Below are 25918 nucleotides of genomic sequence, written 5' to 3'. Positions count from 1 at the left end.
GTTTTTTTGTTGATGATTTCTCTCTCTAATTGGAGAAGTCGGCCTGTAATCAGTCTATCATACTTTATATAGTCTGTATGTGTACTGAACGTGGTTAGATGGTTACTTTGTTGTTGTATTTGCTCCTTCAGCTGTTGGCATAAGGATTCTCGTTTATTACAGAGGAGTTCCATAACCGGGCCACTACATTTCATCTCGCTCAGATTTTTTATTTTCAATAATATTTAAAAATAATTTACTTTTAGATGGCATCCTTATCATCATTATTATTATTCACTTATTGGATTAAAATGTATTTTCTCGGTGAGATTTTAGTTCTGCCATTGGGCATGGTGGGCGTGCAGGGGTCTGGTGGTGTTAGGAAACGGTATTGAGGGTAGGGGGGCCCAAATTGAACTCTTGCACCAGGGCCCATGAGCCTATACAGTGGCGGAAATAATTATTTGACCCCTCACTGATTTTGTAAGTTTGTCCAATGACAAAGAAATGAAAAGTCTCAGAACAGTATCATTTCAATGGTAGGTTTATTGTAACAGTGGCAGATAGCACATCAAAAGGAAAATCGAAAAAATAACTTTAAATAAAAGATAGCAACTGATTTGCATTTCATTGAGTGAAATAAGTATTTGAACCCCTACCAACCATTAAGAGTTCTGGCTCCCACAGAGTGGTTAGACACTTCTACTCAATTAGTCACCCTCATTAAGGACACCTGTCTTAACTAGTCACCTGTATAAAAGACACCTGTCCACAGAATCAATCAATCAAGCAGACTCCAAACTCTCCAACATGGGAAAGACCAAAGAGCTGTCCAAGGATGTCAGAGACAAAATTGTAGACCTGCACAAGGCTGGAATGGGCTACAAAACCATTAGCAAGAAGCTGGGAGAGAAGGTGACAACTGTTGGTGCGATTGTTCGAAAATGGAAGGAGCACAAAATGACCATCAATCGACCTCGCTCTGGGGCTCCACGCAAGATCTCACCTCGTGGGGTGTCAATGGTTCTGAGAAAGGTGAAAAAGCATCCTAGAACTACACGGGAGGAGTTAGTTAATGACCTCAAATTAGCAGGGACCACAGTCACCAAGAAAACCATTGGAAACACATTACACCGCAATGGATTAAAATCCTGCAGGGCTCGCAAGGTCCCCCTGCTCAGGAAGGCACATGTGCAGGCCCGTCTGAAGTTTGCCAATGAACACCTGAATGATTCAGAGAGTGACTGGGAGAAGGTGCTGTGGTCTGATGAGACCAAAATAGAGCTCTTTGGCATTAACTCAACTCGCTGTGTTTGGAGGAAGAAAAATGCTGCCTATGACCCCCAAAACACCGTCCCCACCGTCAAGCATGGGGGTGGAAACATTTTGCTTTGGGGGTGTTTTTCTGCTAAGGGCACAGGACAACTTATTCGCATAAACGGGAAAATGGACGGAGCCATGTATCGTGAAATCCTGAGCGACAACCTCCTTCCCTCTGCCAGGAAACTGAAAATGGGTCGTGGATGGGTGTTCCAGCACGACAATGACCCAAAACATGCAGCAAAGGCAACAAAGGAGTGGCTCAAGAAGAAGCACATTAAGGTCATGGAGTGGCCTAGTCAGTCTCCGGACCTTAATCCAATCGAAAACCTATGAAGGGAGCTCAAGCTCAGAGTTGCACAGAGACAGCCTCGAAACCTTAGGGATTTAGAGATGATCTGCAAAGAGGAGTGGACCAACATTCCTCCTAAAATGTGCGCAAACTTGGTCATCAATTACAAGAAACGTTTGACCTCTGTGCTTGCAAACAAGGGTTTTTCCACCAAGTATTAAGTCTTTTTTTGTTAGAGGGTTCAAATACTTATTTCACTCAATGAAATGCAAATCAGTTGCTATCTTTTATTTAAAGTTATTTTTTCGATTTTCCTTTTGATGTGCTATCTGCCACTGTTACAATAAACCTACCATTGAAATGATACTGTTCTGAGACTTTTCATTTCTTTGTCATTGGACAAACTTACAAAATCAGTGAGGGGTCAAATAATTATTTCCTCCACTGTAGCTATGCCCCTGGTTCCGCAATAAATGCAATTAGTCAGATTCTACACCGCCTTCTGTCCGCAGCAGGTACAACGGTATTTTGGTGAAGCCAAGTCTAAAACAGGAGTCACAATTGTAGTTGTGGCAGCGGCAGACGTTGAGGTGGAGTCCTCATGACCATCACTTGCATAGGAGTGTCCTTGTTCTTAATCACAGTAGTTACTTTAGATTGTCCTGTAAAACACGCCGTCTTCAGACCCTCAGATTGAGGACACCATTTTAAGAGATTCAGAAGAGGAATTTTTGGGAAATGCTAAACAAATTCTCTAATCTCTAAGCAGAAAGCATCCTATAAGGGAGCTCCACACCCGCCACATTTCCTTCAATTTATAACCCCTTCCCACTGCAACCATTTTCAGTTTTTTGCACTTTTATTTTTCTTCCTCTCCATCCAAATGCCGTACCTTTTCTATTTCTCCAGTCGCACGGCTGTAGCAGGGCTGTTTTTTTGTGGGACAAACTTTCTAATGTTTCCATTTATTATTCCACATGGTTTATTGGGAAGCTGGAAAAAATGACCGATAGGGTAGAAATAATTAAAAATGCAGTTGCGCCATTGTTCTATGGATTCTGTTTTTACAGCATTCACTGTGCAGTGACCTTTTTTCTATGGTTTAGTAAGATTACAGCGATCACAGATTTATATTATTGTGCTAGGATTTAATACTCCCCAAAAAATTTCCACAGGGCTGTGTGAAGGTTCTTTATTTGCGGTGCGAGCTACAATTTCTATTGATAACATTTTATGGTATATGTGACTTTTTGATGTTTTTTATTTGGCTTTCAATCACTTTATCTTTAAGGCAGAAGTTGTTAAATACCCAAAACCTGCCGTACATGTATGGTAAGTGTTGTGAAGGGGTTAAAACTGCTTCTCCCGCCTACGTGCATTCTCTGATGTTTAACACAATCCAATTGGTAAGTAAAACATTTCCCACAGGCCGTACATAATTATGGCCTCTCCCCTGTATGATGGCTTTCATGGTGAAGATTGGGTTTCAGAGCCCACGATTTCCCACATTCTGGACAGGAATACGGCTTCTCCCCTGTGTGTATTCTTGATCTCTCTCAAAACTTGATTTGTGAGTAAAATATTTCCCTGCATGAAAGTGGCTCTTCCTGTGGAAATTTTTGAATGCCCAATAATATATTTTTAAGTTAAACATTCTTAACACGACTACAGATTTTTTTTCCCGTGTGACATCTTTGATGTTGAAGATCCGATTTTCTTACGAAATATCAGTCACATCCTTAACATGGATACAGCTTCTTCTTTGTGTGAACTCTCTGATGAGTCGCAAGATTTGATTTTTGAGAAAAACATTTCAAACATTCTGAACATGAATATGGCTTTTCCTGTGTGTGAACTCTCTGATGACTCTGAAGACCTGATTTATTAGTAAAACATTTCCCACATTCTGAACATGGATGTGGCATGTCCCCTGTGTGAATTCTCTGATGTTTAATAAGATTTGATTTATGAGTAAAACATTTCACACATTCTGAACATGAATACGGCTTCTCCTTTGTGTGAACTTTCTGATGGGTCTGAAGAGATGATTTCTGAGTGAAACATTTCCCACATTCCAAACATGAATACGGCTTCTCTCCTGTGTGAATTCTCTGATGGGTCTCAAGAGCTGATTTGTGAATTAAACATTTCCCACATTCTGAACATGAATACAGCTCCCCTGTGTGAATTCTGTGATGGGTATAAAGAGATGATTGATGAGTAAAACATTTTCCACATTCCAAACATGAATAAGGCTTTTCTCCCGTGTGAATTCTCTGATGGCTCGTAAAATATGATTTTGAAGTAAAACATTTCCCACAGTCTGAACATGAATACGGCTTCTCTCCCGTGTGAACTCTCTGATGCCTCTCAAGTTCTGATTTGTGAGTAAAACATTTCCCACATTCTGAACATTGATATGACTTCTTCTCTTTCTGAGCTCTTAGGGCTCTCTCACCCATTTTGTGGCTTACATTCTGGTTAACGGTCTGTGATGAATCAGAAGATTGGATTTGTTTTAAAGGATCAGATGACTGAGTTTTGCTGTGAAGTGTGGATGGTACATCGGAGATAATGGCACAATCTTCATACGTATCTGATGTGACACCTGGATCATCTGCATTATAATCTGTAGATATCAATTGTCCCTCCGAGTTCCCAGTACAGTCATCTGATAAGAACAAAATTTTGAAAACATTTTTTGAATAATATATATATTTTATAAATAATACTGATATTTTTTAACATATAAAAATTTACTTTAGTGCAGAGCAGTGGAGAGGAACAGTGCGGTGATGTATGAGGAAGGATTACTATTCTCTATTAAAATCCTTTGTATAAAATAATCTGCCTTAAAGGGAACCTGTCACCTGTAGTACGTGGCCCTCACAGGGGGCAGCATAGTGTAGTCACAGGCCCGGTGATGTCAGCGGTCTGTCACATCTGTGCTGGCAGTCAGTACTGACAAGCCGAACCCCACAGTGTGCACCAGGGCTGCGAGGGAGACAAGTCCGATAAGACTGACTACCTCTACCCTCCCCTGCCTCCGGACCAAGACTGACTGGTTTTCCTATGCACAACTGGAAAGAAAAATGCCAGTGAACATCGGGAGAAGGTGGACGGTGGGGGTTGTGAGCCTCATCGGACTCATCTCCCTCCCAGCGCTGACATGTGCTGTGGGGTTTGGCCTATCGGTAATCTAAAAGTACTGACTGCCAGCACAGAAGTGATAGGTTCCCTCTAAAGAGCATCTGCCAGCAGGATCAACCCTATTAAACCAGGCTTACTGCTTGTTAGAGTTAGGCCTCATGCACACGACCGTTGTGTGCACCCATGGCCGTTGTTCCGTTTTCCGTGTTTTTCTGCGGACCCATTGACTTTCAATGGGTCCGTTGAAAACTCGGAAAATGCACCGTTTGTCATCCGCCTCCGTGATCCGTGTATTCTATCTGTCAAGAAAATATGACCTGTCCTATTTTTTTGACGGACAACGGTTCACGGACCCATTCAAGTCAATGGGTCCATGAAAGAACACGGATGCACACAAGATTGGCATCCGTGTCCGTGATCCGTGGCCGTAGGTTACTTTCATACAGACCGATCCGAAGATCCGTCTGCATAAAAGCTTTTTCAGAGCTGAGTTTTCACTTCGTGAAACCTCAGATCCGACAGTATATTCTAACACAGAGGCGTTCCCATAGTGATGGGGACGCTTCTAGTTAGAATATACAACCAACTGTGTACATGACTGCCCCCTGCTGCCTGGCAGCACCTGATCTCTTACAGGGGGCTGTGATCCATACAATTAACCCCTCAGGTGCTGCACCTGAAGGGGTTAATTGTGCGTATCATAGCCCCCTGTAAGAGATCCGGGGCTGCCAGGCAGCAGGGGGCAGACCCCCCTCCCTCCCCAGTTTAAATTTCATTGGTGGCCTGTGCGGCCCCCCCGGCCCCCCTCCCTCCCTCTATTGTATTAATAACATTGGTGGCAGTGTGCGGCCCCCCCGGCCCCCCTCCTTCTATTGATTGTAATAAGAACATTGGTGGCAGTGTGCGGCCTCCCCCGGTCCCCCCTCCCTCCCTCTATTGTAATTAGAACATTGGTGGCAGCGTGCGGCCTCCCCCGGCCCCCCTCCGTCCCTCTATTGTAATAAGAACATTGGTGGCAGTGTGCGGCCTCCCCCCCCCCCCCCCCGATCATTGGTGGCAGCGGAGTTCTGATCGGAGTCCCAGTTTAACCGCTGGGGCTCCGATCGGTAACCATGGCAACCAGGACGCTACTGCAGTCCTGGTTGCCATGGTTATTTAGCAATAGCAGAAGCATCATACTTACCTGCTGGCTGCTGCGATGTCTGTGTCCGGCCGGGAGCTCCTCCTACTGGTAAGTGACAGATCATTTAGCAATGCGCCGCACAGACCTGTCACTTACCAGTAGGAGGAGCTCCCGGCCGGACACAGACATCGCAGCAGCCAGCAGGTAAGTATGATGCTTCTACTATTGCTAAGTAACCATGGCAACCAGGACTGCAGTAGTGTCCTGGTTGCCATGGTTACCGATCGGAGCCCCAGCGATTAAACTGGGACTCCGATCGGAACTCCGCTGCCACCAATGATCAGGGGGGGGGAGAGGGGAGGCCGCACACTGGCCACCAATGTTCTTATTACAATAGAGGGAGGGGGGCCGGGGGAGGCCGCACACTGCCACCAATGTTCTAATTACAATATAGGGAGGGAGGGGGGGCCGGGGGAGGCCGCTCACTGCCACGAATGTTCTTATTACAATAGAGGGAGGGAGGATGGGCCGGGTTAGGCCGCACACTGGCCAACAATGTTCTTATTACAATAGAGGGCGGGAGGGGGGCCGGGGGAGGCCGCACACTGCCACCAATGTTCTTATTACAATAGAGGGAGGAAGGGGGGGCCGGGGGAGGCCGCACTCTGCCACCAATGTTCTTATTACAATAGAGGGAGGGAGGGGGGAGGCCGCACACTGGCCACCAATGTTATTATTACAATAGAGGGAGGGAGGGGGGGGGGCCGCACACTGCCACCAATGTTCTTATTACAATAGAGGGAGGGAGGGGAGGCCGCACACTGGCCACCAATGTTCTTATTACAATAGAGGGAGGGAGGGGGCCGGGGGAGGCCGCACACTGCCACCAATGTTCTTATTACAATAGAGGGAGGGAGGGGGGGCCGGGGGGGCCGCACTCTGGCCACCAATGTTATTATTACAATAGAGGGAGGGAGGGGGGGCCGGGGGAGGCCGCACACTGGCCACCAATGTTATTATTACGATAGAGGGTGGGAGGGAGGGAGGGGGGGGCCGCACTGGCCACCAATGATATTCAAACTGGGGAGGGGGGGGGGTCTGCCCCCTGCTGCCTGGCAGCCCTGGTCTCTTACAGGGGGCTATGATACGCACAATTAACCCCTTCAGGTGCGGTACCTGAGGGGTTAATTGTGCTGATCACGGCCCCCTATAAGAGATCGGGTGCTGCCAGGCAGCAGGGGGCAGTCATGTACACAGTTTGTAGTATATTCTAACTAGAAGCGTCCCCATCACCAATATACTGTCGGATATGAGTTTTCACGATGTAACTCATATCCGACAGTATATTCTAACATAGAGGCGTTCCCATGGTGATGGGGACGCTTCAAGTTAAAATATACCATCGGATTGGAGAAAACTCTGATCTTATGGTATAAAGGGACTCCAGACTTTACATTGAAAGTCAAAGGGGACGGATCCGTTTGCAATTGGCCCATATTGTGTCAACGTCAAACGGAATCGTCCCCATTGACTTACATTGTAATTCAGGACGGATCCGTTTGGCTCCGCACGGCCAGGCGGACACCAAAACGACTTTTTTTTCATGTCCGTGGATCCTCCAAAAATCAAGGAAGACCCACGGACAAAAAAACGGTCACGGATCACGGACCAACGGAACCCCGTTTTGCGGACAGTGAAAAAATACTGTCGTGTGCATGAGGCCTAAATCATACTGAGTGGAACGACCCCTCCGTTCTTTAGCAAGAGCTCCAAAACTGCAAGTGAGGATCAGGAATTATAAGTAAATAATTGTGGCAGAGTCACTAATAAGGGGGCACTGGGAGATCTGTAAAACCAGTCACCAGTGCCCTCCACAAGACCGTCCCTGCTTCCCCGATGCATTCTATATGCTACATGTCAGACCCCGACTATGCCCCCGCTAATGTTCTCCCTAAGGAGTCAGCAAGGGGACCATTAGAGGATGGGTGGGGGGCAGTGCTAGAGTCTTAAGTAGGAGCAGAATGGTAGTCGGAAATTGTGGCAGGTTGTCACGGACAGCTGGGAAGCCGAGCAGAGAGGGGGCGATTGCTTACTTATCCGGAATCTCTTAGTATATAGGACCGGCCAGAGGCAACCAGTATTTAGGGTTGGTGACCTGCTTTTATTAGACTGTGGAAATGCTGTTAGACTCTGCCCTGAAAGTCCAGTCCTGCTGAATGGGTTCACAAAGGGAAGAACAGGTGACAACTCCAGCCTTCTGATCAGCGCTGTGGGATATCAGGTGGTCAAACAACTAAAGGGGTTGTTCAGTTAGTGACCTTTTCTACAGACACCACATCGAGGTCAAACCCACATATAAGACATACTTTTCCCCAAAAAATTGTGTGTGTGGGGGGGGGATGTCAGTGCATCTTATAAAGCAAATACTAGTGAGTGCTTCCATTATTCCGTTTTACCGTGTAGGGAACGCAGTGAAAATAAAAAATGGAAATTCAAAGACAAAAAATGGCCCAGGGCTGAAAGGGTTAAGAAAGTAGCGCTGTCCTATCTAGTGGTTACTGGATCCTAAGTGACAATCACGGCCAAGTCAGTCTATAAGACGCAGTTTCTCTCCTTGTTATGTGAAGTGTTACCTGAATTCATCTCAAGGGGCTAAGGCAGATCAGGCCTTCCCACCGATGAAGAGATTGTTGGTCTCCTCCGCGTTCTGGTCTATGTTGACCACACCGAGCCTTTTACACTGTATACTGAGGGAAGCTTGGAGAGGCTGGGGGCAATCCTGACCCAAATTCAAGATGGTGGGGGGCGAGTAATGGCCTATACTAGCAGAGCACCGAGAGGTGGAGGGAAGAACCCGGAGAGAACTATTAGGCCACAGCTGCTGGGGGTAGTGCAGGATTTTACTGAGAGGTTTAATGGCATCTTGTTGGCAGCAGAATTTTGTGTAGTGGACAGACAGACATCGCCTAGTGCCTTGGGACACCGCCGTCTCGGGGTGGGGGGTGCAGAGCAGCAGTAAATGACCAGAAGGACAAAAGATCAACTACAAGGTACGGTACTGACATAGCAGTGGGAATACTGCTGTTCTGTGACCCAGTAGAAACAGCCAGTGGTCCCAGTAATACAATGTGAGAAGAGATAACCTTCCTCTTCCATGGCTGAGATCTATGACTAAGCCCCCATACTCTTACAGCCAACTGAACATTCCAATATAATGGTGAAGTAATCGGCTGGCGCTCTCTATGGACCAATCACAGAACCATGTGGGTTAACCTACTAACACGGACACTTCCATAATCAGAACATTAGGAGGATTGTGGACGTCCAGATGTATACTTACCTAGAAGTGGAATGCTATGTGCGTTATTTTAGGTTTAATGTCCATGTGCACTGACAGTATATATTGTTAGTGCGATATTTTAATAAAATGTTTTTTATATATACCACATGGTTCTGTGATTGATCCACACAGAGCCAGATAGAGAGCGCCAGCCGATTCCTTTACCATTACATTTTCCTTTTTGACAGTGGTTTGTCTTGCGGTGTGTGCACCCGCTCCATACTGAGGTGTAGTATAAGCCACTGGACGTTTACTCCTTTTTTGAACATTCAAATAATTGCTCCTAGAAGGAGTCATTGCACTGAAGTGTCAGGAGGACCAGGAACCTGCAGTGGAGGTGGGAGCCGAAATCCTATGAAGTGGTATAGCAGAAGATTACGGAAGGTACCCGCGGCCTGTATGGACGACACATATGGTGACACCTTGCACATTCATAATTTGGACACCAGAATCCAGTGCAGTCCAGGGTGTGACATGAGGCCTGTGAAATGCTGCACAGAGGGACACCAGGACACGTCCAGGAGATTCATGGAAGAGACCTGTCACCCCGATATTACTGAGCACGTCCTGGAGAGTCACAGCGCAGACCTGAGGGAGTCGTTACCACCTTGGTATAATGGGCTAGGATCAGCGGGAACATTCCTACTGCTTCCTCTTCTCCTGTCTACTAGTATGTTGGGGGCAGTTGCTATGTATTATACAGTAGCTGATCTCTTGCTCAGCCGACCTCTCTTCTGTAGCTCACCTTGTTTGGAGAGCAGCTCCTGACTGGTTAGCCTCGCTGTAAATATTCCTAGTTTCTGCAGGGGCTGCTGGTTATAGTGTAAGCTCTGTGCTTTTCAGTCCAGTAATCCTTTTATTTTCTAGTATCTCTCCTAGTTTTCTTCATCAGTGAACCTTTGTTCTTATGGTTATGGTGGTTTTACATGAGCCAATTATTGGGCAAATTATCGGGAACGACCGTACCTGCGAACACTCGTTCACGACAAATTGCCCGTGTAAATGTGCTGCCGATCACCTAATGAATGAGCGAAACAGGCCTTAGTGTCCTCCTGTTTGTTTTAGGTTCAGTTTTACAGATTAGTATTTTCCATAAGAATGTCTTTAGGGACAGTGAGGGTCAGTGATGGTATTGGGGTCAGCGTCTAAGGACAGATCTAGGGAAAGATTCAGGGAAACCTCCAGTCAGGGTCACTTATTGTCTGTTCAACCATCTGCTCATCATATAACCCCCATCATCTGTTTGTTCAACCATCTGATTACTATCCCCATCTTGGTCCAGTCATCTACTGATGAGTTCTATATCTGATATGTGCTTTGTATTATTCTTCATGGGACGGTCCTGCTGTTCCTACTGTAAGTCCTGGGGGTATCTGAGTACTGGGGGACACTGTTAGGACCTGTGGAAGGCGCCTGCTATAGGGCAAGTCCAGTTCAGGGTCATTACAGTTACAGACTCATCTCTGCTTCATTTAGTGGTCACTACTCACCTGGGCTCTTATCTGTAGGAATGTCCTCCTCACACTGGTCATCGCCCCTCACATCTGTCTCTGTAGTATGAATATTGCTCAGATCTTCATCCTGATATAAAATCTGTGAAGCAAATATTGTAAGTTACAGGACAGTCGGACAAGTTGCGAAAAATCTTTTACATGACCACAAAAGATCGGTAAAGGGGTCATCATTGTGGTGGGTTCATACTTACCTGATCCCCACCGCTGGTTGCCGGCTTCATCACTCCACGACCGCCTCCGCAGGTACTGGGACTCTGGGAATCAACATCCCATTGATGGGAACATGTGACCACTGCAGCCAATCACTGGATGCAGCAGTGACCAGCGATAGGGAAAATTTACATTACCTGACCATCCTGTGGAAGGAGAGGACGCGGACATCTCTCTGGTGTTGTCCTCTGACTGGATCTCTCTGCAGGAGACACAGAGACTGAACTCAGACTTTACAGACAGAGAATTCCAGGACATTTGTATTTAGTCCTGTCCGTTACCTGGAGATGTGAGGGGCTGGTCCTCCTCCATCTTGACCTCCTTGTACAGACCCTTGTGTCCTTCTAAATACTCCCACTCCTCTATGGAGAAATAGACAGCGACATCCTGACACCTTAGAGGAACCTGACAACACAATGACACCGTCATCACCCAGACCCCTCCAGTGCTGTGACTGTATAATGTCCCAGCATTCCCGGCGGTGTCACCTCTCCAGTCAGCAGCTCCATCATCTTGTGGACAACTTCTAGGATCTTCTCATTGTTCTTCTCATGTATCAGATTACTAGACGTCTTCTTCACCATGGAGTAATCCTGTTCATTAAAGACACAATAATACATGTCACCATGTACATTCCAGAGTCCATCACTTCTACAGCCATGTCCACCTGTAATTACCATAGATAACGATGTAACGTGACATCATCAGAACCTCTCCAGTCACATCCCCTGTAATTACCATAGATAACGGTGTAATGTGACATCATCAGAACCTCTCACCTCTCCAGTCACATCACCTGCAATTACCATAGATAACGGTGTAATGTGACATCATCAGAACCTCTCACTTCTCCAGTCACATCCCCTGTAATTACCATAGATAATGGTGTAATGTGACATCATCAGAACCTCTCACCTCTCCAGTCACATCCCCTGTAATTACCATAGAAAATGGTGTAATGTGACATCATCAGAACCTCTCACCTCTCCGGTCACATCCCCGGTAATTACCATAGATAATGGTGTAATGTGACATCATCAGAACCTCTCACCTCTCCGGTCACATCCCCTGTAATTACCATAGATAATGGTGTAATGTGACATCATCAGAACCTCTCACCTCTCCAGTCACATCCCCTGTAATTACCATAGATAATGGTGTAATGTGACATCATCAGAACCTCTCACCTCTCCAGTCACATCCCCTGTAATTACCATAGATAATGGTGTAATGTGACATCATCAGAACCTCTCACCTCTCCAGTCACATCCCCTGTAATTACCATAGATAACGGTGTAATGTGACATCATCAGAACCTCTCACCTCTCCAGTAAGCAGGAGGAGTATCTCTAGGGTAAGATCTAATATCCTCTCCGCCATCTTGTCCTTGTCTCCATCCATTATCTGGTACTGATGATGTCATCGGACAATCCTATATCACAGGAACCTGAATGGAAGAAGAGGAGTCAATGTAGAATCCGCATGAAATCCGAACAAAATGCTTCTAATGACCGGAGATGATGATGACATTTGGGGAGAAATCAGAGGAGATGAGGTATTTTTATTGTCTGGACTGATGACTGGAAGATCTCGTAAGGGCAGTTCCTCCATGTTTGAGGTCACAGCAGTTTAAAGTATGGTGCACCCTCACACGACCCCTACATACAATCCCTGGCTGAAGTGGTGATACACCCGACCAATCAGCTGTTTGAGGAGACCGTGGCTCGCCGGTGAGCGCTGCAGTCTTCTCGCAGGTCACCAAGCGCCGTCTTTAGTAAAGTGGTTGTGCTTGATATCGCAGCTGTGACCGGTGAAGGTGACATCACATGGCCTTGGAAGAGACGTAAGAGGTCACCAAGCGCAGCAGCCTCTTCATACAGCTGATCGGTGGGGTCCCGGGAGTAGGAGCCCCCCGATCTCATGACCTATCCTAAAGATCGGTCATCAATATGATAATTCCAGAAAGCCCCTTTGACACCACTACTTTATAAGAGGGTCTACAGGAATGTCCAGTTCACCCGGAGGAAGTCTTCTGGGTGAACCGGAGACAAGGAGGGAAGACGCCGGTGATGGCGGCCGGACCGGTCATGGAGGGACAGGAAGACGATTTCTGTTCTTCCTTCTTGGTTCAATTCATCTCTAGTTCAGGTCAAATGTTGACCAACGACCCGATTCTGGGGCCGGAGCCAGACTTTGTTTTTTCGAAGGCCCCAATTGACATAATAAATTGTCCCCAGCAGCTCGAGACCAGATCAGGTTCATCGTTCACATGGAGGCTGCACCGGAAGGAGCGGAACGTTAGAACTGCCTGAGCTGTATCTGCAGGACTGACTGGACAGTGAGGGGAACTATAACCTGTGACCACGTAGGTGTGGACTGTGCGGAGCCCCACGTGGCCTGCAGCATGTGGGACACGCCCTGCGCAAGTTACAAACCAGGACACGAGAAGATGGAATATAAAGAGGGGTCTAGAAAAGCAGCGCGTGGCTCTGCATCTCCAGCCTGGACGGGACCCCTAAGGGCCGGACCTGGTGAGAGATAAAGGGGGGGGGGGTCCGGTGACGGCCATTAATCGGGGGGAAGCTGAATGGTCCACGGGTCATGGACCTCACAGCCAAACAGGACAGTTACCTAAACAGGACCTCACCCTCCCGGCTGGTACAGAGGGATCCCCAGTGTGATAGGGATGATGGGCAAGTAGTCATGGAGCGGACCATGGGGAACCTCCTCTCTGATTGGTCGTTTATAGTCACATGGTATTTAAAAAGCTGGAAGCAGCAACTGTGAACAAGTAACATTGGATTCTACGGATTTTACATTTTAACGGGAATTTTCAGATGTTTAACCCCTTCATAATAGGGACATTTTTTCCATTTTTTGCTCCCAGCCTTCCCGGAGCCAGAACTTCTTTATTTCCCCTTAACATAGATGACGAGGACGTTAACATCTCCGGACGAGGACTTGTTATTTGTGGGACCAGTTGTACTTTGTAATGGCGCCATTTACGGTTCTACACAATGTAGTGGGAAGCGGGAAAAAATTCCAACTGGGAGGATAAAAAACCACACACAATTCCTCCAGTTTTCTGGGTTTTGCGGTCCCAGCGTTTCCTGCCGGTTCCCCTCATCCTCCGCTCGGTGCGATTACAGCGACACCACATTTATACCGGTTTTCTGTGTTTTATTACTGATGTTTTCTCTGCATCCCCGTCTTCTGACCGCCATAACGTGTGCGGCGCTGTGTGCGCATTCCCCGTCTGGGCTTCTCACTGACGCCCGATTGTGGGCGACGGTTTTATTCTTCCCATTTGCGATAAATCCTTGTAGATCTTAATAGCGGAGGCGCCCGCGGCGTGTGTTGTGTATGTACTTATAACTTCAGGGAGGGGGGGGGGGATTTGAATATATATTTTTTTATCCTGTTTTATAGTTACAGGTTTTTGCGGCTCCAGGTGCGGTGGTCACGAGCCCCGGTGGACGTGGCGGCTGCTGCTGGATCGGTCCCTGCCGTATAAACATGTCGCTGGTTTTATCCAGTTTTCGGCTTCTCCCTGTGACTTGTGGCTGGATCGGCGGCTCCTCCTCCAGGTCTGTCATAGGACGTCCACTGGGAGACCCTCCCCCACAGCAGCACCAACCCCGTCACATCCAGCAGACTGCACTACTGAAGCATCCGCTGCGACATGCATCATACACTGCACTACTGAAGCATCAGCTGTGACAGACATCATACACTGCACTACTGAAGCATCAGCTGTGACAGACATCATACACTGCACTACTGAAGCATCAGCTGTGACAGACATCATACACTGCACTACTGAAGCACCAGCTGTGACAGACATTATACACTGCACTACTGAAGCATCAGCTGTGACAGACATCACACACTGCACTACTGAAGCATCCGCTGCCACAGACATCATACACTGCACTACTGAAGCATCCGCTGCAACAGACATCAGACACTGCACTACTGAAGCATCAACTGCCACAGACATCACACACTGCACTACTGAAGCATCAGCTGTGACCAGAGGTCGCACTACATTTTTTCCGAAAGAGTAAAAATACTACTCTTACTGTTTTTGAGGAGTATTTTCAGCCGAAGAGGAGTACGAAAGTTGAAGAAATCTATATATATAATAGATGGGTGCTATTTACGCAGGAAACCGTTACCAGTCTAGTAGAAATAGTACATTGTCCAGCTCACCCAATTTCATCCTGTGGTTCAGTGTATCTAATCCTGTCCTGTGTGATACTGTCTGCTGAGCAGTGTATCTAATCCTATCCTGTGTGATACTGCCTGCTGAGCTGTGTATCTAATCCTATCCTGTGTGATACTGTCTGCTGAGCTGTGTATCTAATCCTATCCTGTGTGATACTGCCTGCTGAGCTGTGTATCTAATCCTATCCTGTGTGATACTGTCTGCTGAGCTGTGTATCTAATCCTATCCTGTGTGATACTGTCTGCTGAGCTGTGTATCTAATCCCATCCTGTGTGATACTGTCTGCTGAGCTGTGTATCTAATCCCATCCTGTGTGATACTGTCTGCTGAGCTGTGTATCTAATCCTCTCCTGTGTGATACTGTCTGCTGAGCTGTGTATCTAATCCTATCCCGTGTGATACTGTCTGCTGAGCTGTGTATCTAATCCTATCCTGTGTGATACTGTCTGCTGAGCTGTGTATCTAATCCTATCCTGTGTGATACTGTCTGCTGAGCTGTGTATCTAATCCTATCCTGTGTGATACTGTCTGCTGAGCTGTGTATCTAATCCCATCCTGTGTGATACTGTCTGCTGAGCCGTGTATCTAATCCAATCCTGTGTGATACTGTCTGCTGAGCTGTGTATCTAATCCCATCCTGTGTGATACTGTCTGCTGAGCTGTGTATCTAATCCCATCCTGTGTGATACTGTCTGCTGAGCTGTGTATCTAATCCTCTCCTGTGTGATACTGTCTGCTGAGCTGTGTATCTAATCCTCTCCTGTGTGATACAGTCTGCTGAGCTGTGTATCTAATCCCATCCTGTGTGATACTGTCTGCTGCCCCCCTGTATCTAATCCTATCCTGTGTGATACTGCCTGCTGAGCTGTGTATCTAATCCTATCCTGGGTGATACTGTCTGCTGAGCCGTGTATCTAATCCTCTCCTGTGTGATACTGTCTGCTGAGCTGTGTATCTAATCCTCTCCTGTGTGATACAGTCTGCTGAGCTGTGTATCTAATCCCATCCTGTGTGATACTGTCTGCTGAGCTGTGTATCTAATCCTATCCTGTGTGATACTGTCTGCTGAGCTGTGTATCTAATCCCATCCTGTGTGATACTGTCTGCTGAGCTGTGTATCTAATCCTCTCCTGTGTGATACAGTCTGCTGAGCTGTGTATCTAATCCTATCCTGTGTGATACTGTCTGCTGAGCTGTGTATCTAATCCCATCCTGTGTGATACTGTCTGCTGAGCTGTGTATCTAATCCTCTCCTGTGTGATACTGTCTGCTGAGCAGTGTATCTAATCCTATCCTGTGTGATACTGTCTGCTGAGCTGTGTATCTAATCCTATCATGTGTGATACTGTCTGCTGAGTCCATATATTCCCCTCTTTCCTCTCTCTTTGCCGTAATTTCTATAAAAATCTTACTTTTTTATAATATCCTAATTACTTCCCACCCTCGGACTATAAACCCGCCCCCTCCTCCACTTGATAGACAGGGCCAGCGAGCGCTCTCCTCCTCCCGTTGGCCCTGTCTGCCCATGAAATCCTGCGCCTGCGCCGTATCGGTCCTCATTCCGCGCAGGCGCTCTGAGAGAAGGACGCTCGCTTGCCCGCTCCTTCCTCAGTGCGCCTGCGCCGATGATGTCAGCCTACACCCGGAAAGCGTCCTTCTCTCAGAGCGCCTGCGCGGAATGAGGACCGGTACGGCGCAGGCAGACAGGGACAACGGGAGGAGGAGAGTGGCGGAGGGGGCGTGTTTATAGTCCGAGGATGTGAAGTAATTAGCATATTATAAAAGTACGATTTTTAAAGAAATGACAGCACAGAGAGAGGTAAGCAGCCCAGCAAATGCTTACACAGCGTCACCGGCCCCCATCTCGGCAGTCGGACCACATGTCTCTGTGTTTGGCTCCAGCATACAAACCTCTCATCACCAGGATTCACTTTGCAGACAGAGTTTGGCCTGAAGGAGCCACAAGGAGACGACAGGACGGTTTTCAGGACACAGATTGGGGTTTGTTTAAACCGGCAGCTACAAAGGACAATCACCCAGACTTCTACATATCGGCCTCCTCTGCCCTGTCCTATATCACATTCTGCATGGACAATGTCACTGATCCCAAAATCATTCGGACCTTCCCAAATAGGAAACCATGGATAATCAGAAATGTCCAAACCTTTTGAAGGCCCGTGACATTGCTTTCCGAAAGGGAGACCCAGAGGAGAACAAAGCAGCCCGGTCCGACCTGACGAGGGGCGTTAAGGAGGCGAAGCAAAGATACAACATCATTTCACGAGCTCTGATTCCCGACGCATGTGGCCGGTATCAAGTCCATCACCAGTTATAAGAGCAGGACCTGTTCCATCAACACCGGAAATTCTTTCTCTCCTGATGACCTAAAGGCAATGAGCTGCCGATCATCGGATTAGCCCAGCAAGAGGCTCCATCATGTTCCCTGATGCTGAGAGCACAGGAGGTAAAAAGGGCCTTCAGCCACATTAATCCACACAAAGCAGCCGGCCCTGATGAAGTTCCTGGAAAAGTCCTAAAAAACTGTCATTGTCCCCACTTGCCTGAAGTCCTCCACAATTGTCCCAATTCCAAAACAGGCCGGGGTGAAGACCTTAAGTGATTATCGCCCGGTGGCTCTCACTCCTATTGCTATGAAGTGCTTTGAAGAACTTGTCCTCAGGCACATGAAGAGCAAGATCTGCACCTCCATGGACCAATACCAGTTTGCCTACAGAGCACATAGGTCGGCTGAGGACGCCATCTCACTTACCCTTCACACTGCGCTGTCACACTGGAGCAGAGAGACAGCTGTGCGGACGCTGTTCATTGATTACAGCTCGGCCTTTAACACTGTTGCGGAGCTTCAAGGTTTACCCTCAATATCTTCACTTAAATCCCTTGTAGCTGAAGAAACAGGTCAATATCCAAGAGACAATTTCCCCAGTGACTGGACGACACACAGTTTGGGAGTCACTGACTTTACTAGGCATGCGCACCTGGTTTCCAACCTCCAAAAGCCTAATTTACATACAATACATAGATGACTATGGTACAAGGAAAGGTGGGGGTCAGACAATAGCAAGGGCCGATGGGAGGTTGAGGGGGGAGGGGAAGAGGTACAGACAAGAAAGACATTCTATAAGTGGCGATGTTTGCCACAAACACCGTCCCTCCCAACAAGTTGGCAGCGAAACTGAACAACTTGGGTCTCGGCTCAGACCTGTGCAATTGGATACTGGATTTTCTTACAAAAAGACCACAAGTCGTACACATGGACAAGCCCTTCTCTTCATCCCTAACACTAAACTCTGGGGCACCGCGAGGCTGTGTGTGGAGCCCTCTCCTTTACTCCCTCTTCACCAATGACTGTAAACCTATTCACAATACCAATACCGTTATACAATGTGCAGATGACACGACCGCGATGGACCTGATCTCCAACAACGAAGAAACCGCCTATAGGAAAGAGGCCGAGAACCTAGAGAGATGGAGGAAGAACAACCACCTCCTACTCAATACCAAGAAAACAAAGGAGCCGATTCTGGGTTTTAGGAAGAAGAAACTAAATGGACACCATCCCATTAGCATTAATGGTGGAAACGTGGAGATAGTTCAAAGTGTCGATCACAGCTCTCTGGCTTGACAGACCATCATTTACTACAAACCGGATTCCAAAAAAGTTGGGACACTATACAAATCGTGAATAAATACTGAATGCAATGATGTGGAGGTGCCAACTTCTAATATTTTATTCAGAATAGAACATAAATCACGGAACAAAAGTTTAAACTGAGAAAATGTACCATTTTAAGGGAAAAATATGTTGAATCAGAATTTCATGGTGTCAACAAATCCCCAAAAAGTTGGGACAAGGCCATTTTCACCACTGTGTGGCATCTCCCCTTCTTCTTACAACACTCAACAGACGTCTGGGGACCGAGGAGACCAGTTTCTCAAGTTTAGAAATGGGAATGCTCTCCCATTCTTGTCTAATACAGGCCTCTAACTGTTCCATCGTCTTGGGCCTTCTTTGTTGCACCTTCCTCTTTATGATGCGCCAAATGTTCTCTATCGGTGAAAGATCTGGACTGCAGACCGGCCATTTCAGTCCCCGGATCCTTCTCCTACGCAGCCATGATGTTGTGATTGATGCAGAATGTGGTCTGGCATTATCTTGTTGAAAAATGCAGGGTCTTCCCTGAAAGAGATGACGTCTGGATGGGAGCAGATGTTGATCTAGAACCTGAATATATTTTTCTGCATTGATGGTGCCTTTCCAGACATGCAAGCTGCCCATGCCACACGCACTCATGCAACCCCATACCATCAGAGATGCAGGCTTCTGAACTGAGCGTTGATAACAACTTGGGTTGTCCTTGTCCTCTTTGGTCCGGATGACATGGCGTCCCAGATTTCCAAAAAGAACTTCGAATCGTGACTCGTCTGACCACAGAACAGTCTTCCATTTTGCCACACTCAATTTTAAATGATCCCTGGCCCAGTGAAAACGCCTGAGCTTGTGGATCTTGCTTAGAAATGGCTTCTTCTTTGCACTGTAGAGTTTCAGCTGGCAGCGGCGGATGGCGCGGTGGATTGTGGTCACTGACAATGGTTTCTGGAAGTATTCCTGAGCCCATTCTGTGATTTCCTTTACAGTAGCATTCCTGTTTGTGGTGCAGTGTCGTGTAAGGGCCCGGAGATCACGGGCATCCAGTATGGTTTTACGGCCTTGACCCTTACGCACAGAGATTGTTCCAGATTCTCTGAATCTTCGGATGATGTTATGCACAGTTGATGATGATAGATGCAAAGTCTTTGCAATGTTTCGCTGGGTAACACCTTTCTGATATTGCTAGACTATCTTCTATGTGTTTTGCGGATCCGATCCATGTATCCGTGGATCCGTAAAAAATCATACGGACGTCTGAATGGAGCCTTATAGGGGGGTGATCAATGACAGGGGGATGATCACCCCATATAGACTCCCTGATCACCCCCCTGTCATTTATCACCCCCTGTAAGGCTCCATTCAGACATTTTTTTGGGCACAAGTTAGCGGAATTTTTTTTGTTTGTTTTTGTTTTTTCTTACAAAGTCTCATATTCCACTAACTTGTGTCAAAAAATAAAATCTCACATGAACTCGCCATACCCCTCACGGAATCCAAATGCGTAAATTTTTTTAGACATTTATATTCCAGACTTCTTCTCACGCTTTAGGGCCCCTAAAATGCCAGGGCAGTATAAATACCCCACATGTGACCCCATTCCGGAAAGAAGACACCCCAAGGTATTCCGTGAGGGGCATATTGAGTCCATGAAAGATTGAAATTTTGGTCCCAAGTTAGCGGAAAGGGAGACTTTGTGAGAAAATACAAAAAAAATCAATTTCCGCTAACTTGTGCCAAAAAAATAATAATATGAACTTGCCATGCCCCTCACGGAATACCTTGGGGTGTCTTCTTTCCAAAATGGGGTCACATGTGGGGTATTTATACTGCCCTGGCATGTTAGGGGCCCGAAAGCGTGAGAAGAAGTCTGGGATCCAAATGTCTAAAAATGCCCTCCTAAAAGGAATTTGGGCCCCTTTGCCCACCTAGGCTGCAAAAAAGTGTCACACATGTGGTATCGCCGTACTCAGGAGAAGTTGGGCAATGTGTTTTGGGGTGTAATTTTACATATACCCATGCTGGGTGAGAGAAATATCTTGGTCAAATGCCAACTTTGTATAAAAAAATTGGAAAAGTTGTCTTTTGCCAAGATATTTCTCTCCCAGCATGGGTATATGTAAAATGACACCCCAAAACACATTCCCCAACTTCTCCTGAGTACGGCGATACCAGATGTGTGACACTTTTTTGCAGCCTAGGTGGGCAAAGGGGCCCACATTCCAAAGTGCACCTTTCGGATTTCGCAGGCCATTTTTTACACATTTTGATTGCAAAGTTCTTCTCACACATTTGGGCCCCTAAAATGCCAGGGCAGTATAACTACGCCACAAGTGACCCCATTTTGGAAAGAAGACACCCCAAGGTATTCCCTGAGGGGCATGGCGAGTTCCTAGAATTTTTTATTTTTTGTCGCAAGTTAGTGGAATATGAGACTTTGTAAGAAAAAAAAAAAATCATAATTTTCTGCTAACTTGTGACAAAAAATAAAAAGTTCTATGAACTCACTATGCCCATCAGCAAATACCTTAGGGTGTCTACTTTCCGAAATGGGGTCACTTGTGGGGGTTTTCTACTGCCTGGGCCTTGTAGAACCTCAGGAAACATGACAGGTGCTCAGAAAGTCAGAGCTGCTTCAAAAAGCGGAAATTCACATTTTTGTACCTTAGTTTGTAAACGCTATAACTTTTACCCAAACCTTTTTTTTTTTTTGCCCAAACATTTTTTTTTTTTTATCAAAGACATGTAGAACAATAAATTTAGCGAAAAATGTATATATGGATGTTGTTTTTTTTGCAAAATTTTACAGCTGAAAGTGAAAAATGTCATTTTTTTGCAAAAAAAACGTTAAATTTCGATTAATAACAAAAAAAGTAAAAATGTCAGAAGCAATGAAATACCACCAAATGAAAGCTCTATTAGTGAGAAGAAAAGGAGGTAAAATTCATTTGGGTGGTAAGTTGCATCGAGCAATAAACCGTGAAAGTAGTGCAGTGCAGAAGTGTAAAAAGTGGCCTGGTCATTAAGGGGGTTTCAGCTAGCGGGGCTGAGGGGGTTAAAATCTGTTTTAAGTTAAATAATCAAATACCGAAGTTATTGACCGAAGTCTCCCAAGACGACGCTTGAAGCGAATTGACTTTGGATCTTGGCTTCGAAGATCAGTAGGCTCAACCCTAGTGAGGATGCTTCTTACTTATAATCTGAGCATGTAAGGGCTCTGTCACATGAGCGGATCCTGTGTGTGGAATCTGCTGCGTGAAAGAGTCAAGCCCCGCTCCGGACAGCGGAGACACGGAGCAGTAACATAACTGATAACGCTCCGCGCCTCTCTGTGATCTTTTTACTACAAAATCACGATGACAACTTTATCTCACTGTGATTTTGTTGTAGTAAAAAGGTCACAGAGAGGCGCGGAGCGTTATCCGTCATGTTACTGCTCCGTGTCTCCGCTGTCCGGAGCGGGGCTGGACTCTTTCACGCAGCAGATTACCCACTCAGGATCCGCTCGTGTGAAAAAGCCCTAAAGTAGCTGCAGATCACCATGTCATCCAGCAGAGAGACTTGCACGTGTGGACATCAGAATCCTCCTTTCCTGTCACCTGATTGCGCAGTGTTATCAGCCCCTGCTCCCCATAATGGTTCTGTATGAGGAGGAGCAATAGAAATGGCGACCGCTCCTCGCCATACCGTGCAGGGGATCGCTGTCTGTGAGGGCTGCGCTTCATCCCCATTACGAGCAGGGTTGGAATTGTTATTTCTCCATAATCCCGTCCTGTATCGCGCTGTGTAAATACAGCATTTTATGGTCGGTGACTTTTCCTTATATCTTATCTGAGAACAATGCTCTCCTGTTATCAGAGCCTTTGCTGTTACCTTCTCCCCTAAAAAGGATTTATGATAGAAATCTGCTTTTCTCCCTGTTGTAAACACAATAGACATTGCGGTCAGATGACAGATAGCAGGTCTATGGAGGGGATGGCGGGAGTCATACTCTTATTTGATCGGGGAGAAGAGTGGGAGATGTAGTGTAGTGCAGAGAGATAACTGGTGATACAGGACATGATTAGGACAATGGTCTTAAACATGGCAAATAATAGCATATTTTAGGACAGGGGTCAGCAACCTTCGGCCCTCCAGCTGTTCTGAAACCACAACTCCCAAAATCCTCCTTTCACTTCTGTGGGAGTTTCGAGAACAGCCAAGTAAGCCTGCATGCTGGGAGTTGTAGTTTCACAGCAGCGGTGGTGTCGAATGTTGCTGATTCTTGTTCTAGAAAGTTATCTGATTACTAAGGCCTCATGCACATGACCATTGTGTGCATCCGCGGCCGTTGTTCCGTTTTCCGCTTCCACAAGTCCCAGGCTATGAGCTGTGCGCTATGATTGGGCAGCACTGCAGCAAGGGACAACCCTAATACAAAAACTCCGCCCAGTACAAAAGAAGGAGCTGCAGACACCGGAGCCTATACCAGGCGAACGGAGCGGCGCCCAGACATACTAGTAAGTGCAGGGGGACCCCTGGGCGCCGCTCTGCCCACTGATAGAGTTAGTTTTTAAACTAGTGAAAGGTCCTCTTTAAGCACGTCTATGCCAATCTACCGTTCCGTGGGCATCGAGAGCAGTTAGGTGAGCTTAATAATGGGAATTCTCTCTGCATAGTTCACCTTTTAGCAGAGTACGATCCCATTCTAAAGGAACTAATTCAAATGCCACAAAGGACAATAAAATATCTCAGCCCCATAATCCAAAATGAGATCATCCAAATTCTATCTCAACAAGTACAAAAGGAAATAGTGTCAGACATTCAACAGGCACAATTCTACTCTCATCGTGGACACTACACAAGACATCGCAGAAGTTGATCAACTAAGCCAGGTTTTCCGGTATGTCTCTGTTGCTAGAGATGAGAACACCAGAGCAACCAGTGTGAAAATTCATGAAGTACTTTTGGGGATTTCATGCTGTGAAAGATCAGAGTGCCGCAGGCATAGAAAATGATATCATAGCCTGCATAGAGAGCAAAGGTCTAACATTACACAAGTGTCGTGGCCAGGGGTACGATGGGGCAGCAAAAATGAGTGGCATATACTTAGGAGTACAGGCCAGAATTTTAGATAAAGAACCAAATGCTCTTTATGTGCACTGTGCAGCGCACAACCTCAATCTTGTATTGCAAGATGCAATGGCAAACATCAAAGAGATTGCACATTTCTATGATGTAGTGCAGATCATATATACATTTTTACAGACAGTATTAAACGGTGGGACGTACTTTGCTCGTTCACAACGGAATCCAGCGTGACATTGAAGAAGCTGTGCCCTACTCGCTGGTCCTCACGCTGTGAATCCTTGCTTGCCTTACGTTTCCGTTTTCTGGATGTGATGCAAGCATTGTCAAAAATCATTCTAACTGCAACAAAAAAGAAAGAAAGAGAAGAGGCAGCACTGATAAAACCAAACAAAACTGGAGACATAGGAGTTCATATTTTTAGTAGTTGTCCAGACAAAAATTCTGGAAAATGTTAACGCAGTTTCGAAAGTTCTGAAAGCAAAAAACATGGATTTGTCTAAAACATCCACTTTAATTTAAAAATGTTGCAGACACCCTGGCCCAATTCCGGAATCAGTTTCAGGAAGCAAAACAAACTGCGGCATCACTTGCAGAACAGTGGGGCATCCCCAAAGTCAAGCGCCATTTTGATGAATTGGCAGTAGACAAGCGATGAAACGATGCAGAAAAACATTGTAAAGTATAACTGTTATATTTTATTTTTTTTCCATATTTTGATAAAGGTGATTAGTGTCACCTTAGTGGCCATCCTTACATTTTATATTAATTTTTCCTAAACCAATAAAATCATTCAGTTTGTCCCCCATAGTTAGGAGAGGTCCGTCTATCTGCTGGAGGACGGGAGACGCACGAGCAGGCTGCCCTGCTACGTCCGTGCGTGTTCATGATATTCTAACCCCTAGGCGTTTCCATGGTGACGGGGACGCTTGCCTGGGGGTTAGAATATACCATCGGATCTGAGTTTTTACGATCTCCGTGAGATCCCCGTCACCATGGTAACGCCTGGGGGTTAGAATATACAGGGCATTGTGTACGCTCTTCCTTCAGTGCCTTCTGCAGCCGGGTATTATTATTTTTGTACTCAAGCAGCTGATTCTTCTGTCGCAAAAATTATTGATGAAGTTCATGCAACTGTTCCTTCAGACGAGTGATGTCTACCATCTGGAGTGACACGTTGGCCAGCAGCTTCTCCCTGTCCGCCTCGCAGCGCTGGGCCTCCAGTCGATCCCCTATGTTCTGAAATTTGCCCAGCCGTTGCTCCAGCTGCCGCCGGTTGCCCTCCGACTGCACGATCAGCTCAGAATGGCGCTTCTCCAGCCGGCTCCGGGCTACCTCCGTGCGCTGAACATGTTCCTGCAGAGCCGCCAGATCCCCCTGCAAGGCGGCCGGCGGGCAGACAAATTCCAGTAGTTCCAGAAGGGCGATCACCACTAACAACGCCACCAATACAAAGGGGGCAGCCGGCCTGTACGTCGTGGGGCTCGAAAGCCAACCATGAACGCCGTCTTTCTCCCATTGTGAGTGAGTGAGCGCCGCCTAGTAGGAGGAGCATGTGTGTGACGTCAGCGAGTGAGCGCCGCCTAATGGGAGGAGCATGTGCGTGACGTCAGTGAGTGAGCGCCGCCTAATGGGAGGAGCATGTGCGTGACGTCAGTGAGTGAGCGCCGCCTAGTGGGAGGAGCATGTGCGTGACGTCGGTGAGTGAGCGCCGCCCGCACTGCCTGCTGTTACCGGAGCTGAGAGTAAGGTATCCAAGTAAAGATATGAGCGAGGATTAAAGGTACAGATAGAATTACAGGTACAGTTAATAAATGTACTCCTGTGAGCGTCGGGGAGGGGGGATCTGTGGATGGCACTGTTTAGGGGGGGATCTGTGGATGGCACTGTTTAGGAGGGATCTGTGGATGGCACTGTTTAGGGGGGGATCTGTGGATGGCACTGTTTAGGGGAGATCTGTGGATGGCACTGTTTAGGGGGGGATCTGTGGATGGCACTGTTTAGGGGGGAATCTGTGGATGGCACTGT

General features: G+C 46.7%; 1 protein-coding gene and 1 pseudogene across 1 annotated transcript in view; both read right to left on the bottom strand.

Moving 5' to 3' along the window:
- The window catches only part of LOC122939542 (zinc finger protein 316-like), a 124849-nt gene extending 112540 nt beyond the window's left edge, over window positions 1–12309 (bottom strand). The window contains exons 1-4 of the mRNA XM_044295608.1: window positions 12252–12309; window positions 11417–11521; window positions 11210–11333; window positions 11066–11130 (exon numbers count right to left, since the gene is read on the bottom strand). Coding sequence (XP_044151543.1) covers window positions 11066–11130; window positions 11210–11333; window positions 11417–11521; window positions 12252–12308 — 351 coding nt within the window. The 5' untranslated portion in view covers window position 12309. The remainder of the gene's footprint in view (window positions 1–11065; window positions 11131–11209; window positions 11334–11416; window positions 11522–12251) is intronic.
- A 19-nt stretch (window positions 12310–12328) lies between these two features.
- LOC122939541 lies at window positions 12329–25389 on the bottom strand (annotated as a pseudogene).
- Between the last annotated feature and the right edge of the window lie 529 nt (window positions 25390–25918).

This window comes from Bufo gargarizans, chromosome 5, assembly GCF_014858855.1.
Source record: "Bufo gargarizans isolate SCDJY-AF-19 chromosome 5, ASM1485885v1, whole genome shotgun sequence".
In the NCBI taxonomy this organism is placed as follows: Eukaryota; Metazoa; Chordata; class Amphibia; order Anura; family Bufonidae; genus Bufo; species Bufo gargarizans.
Note: the sequence above shows the minus strand (reverse complement) of the source record. Positions and strands in the feature narration are given on the sequence as shown.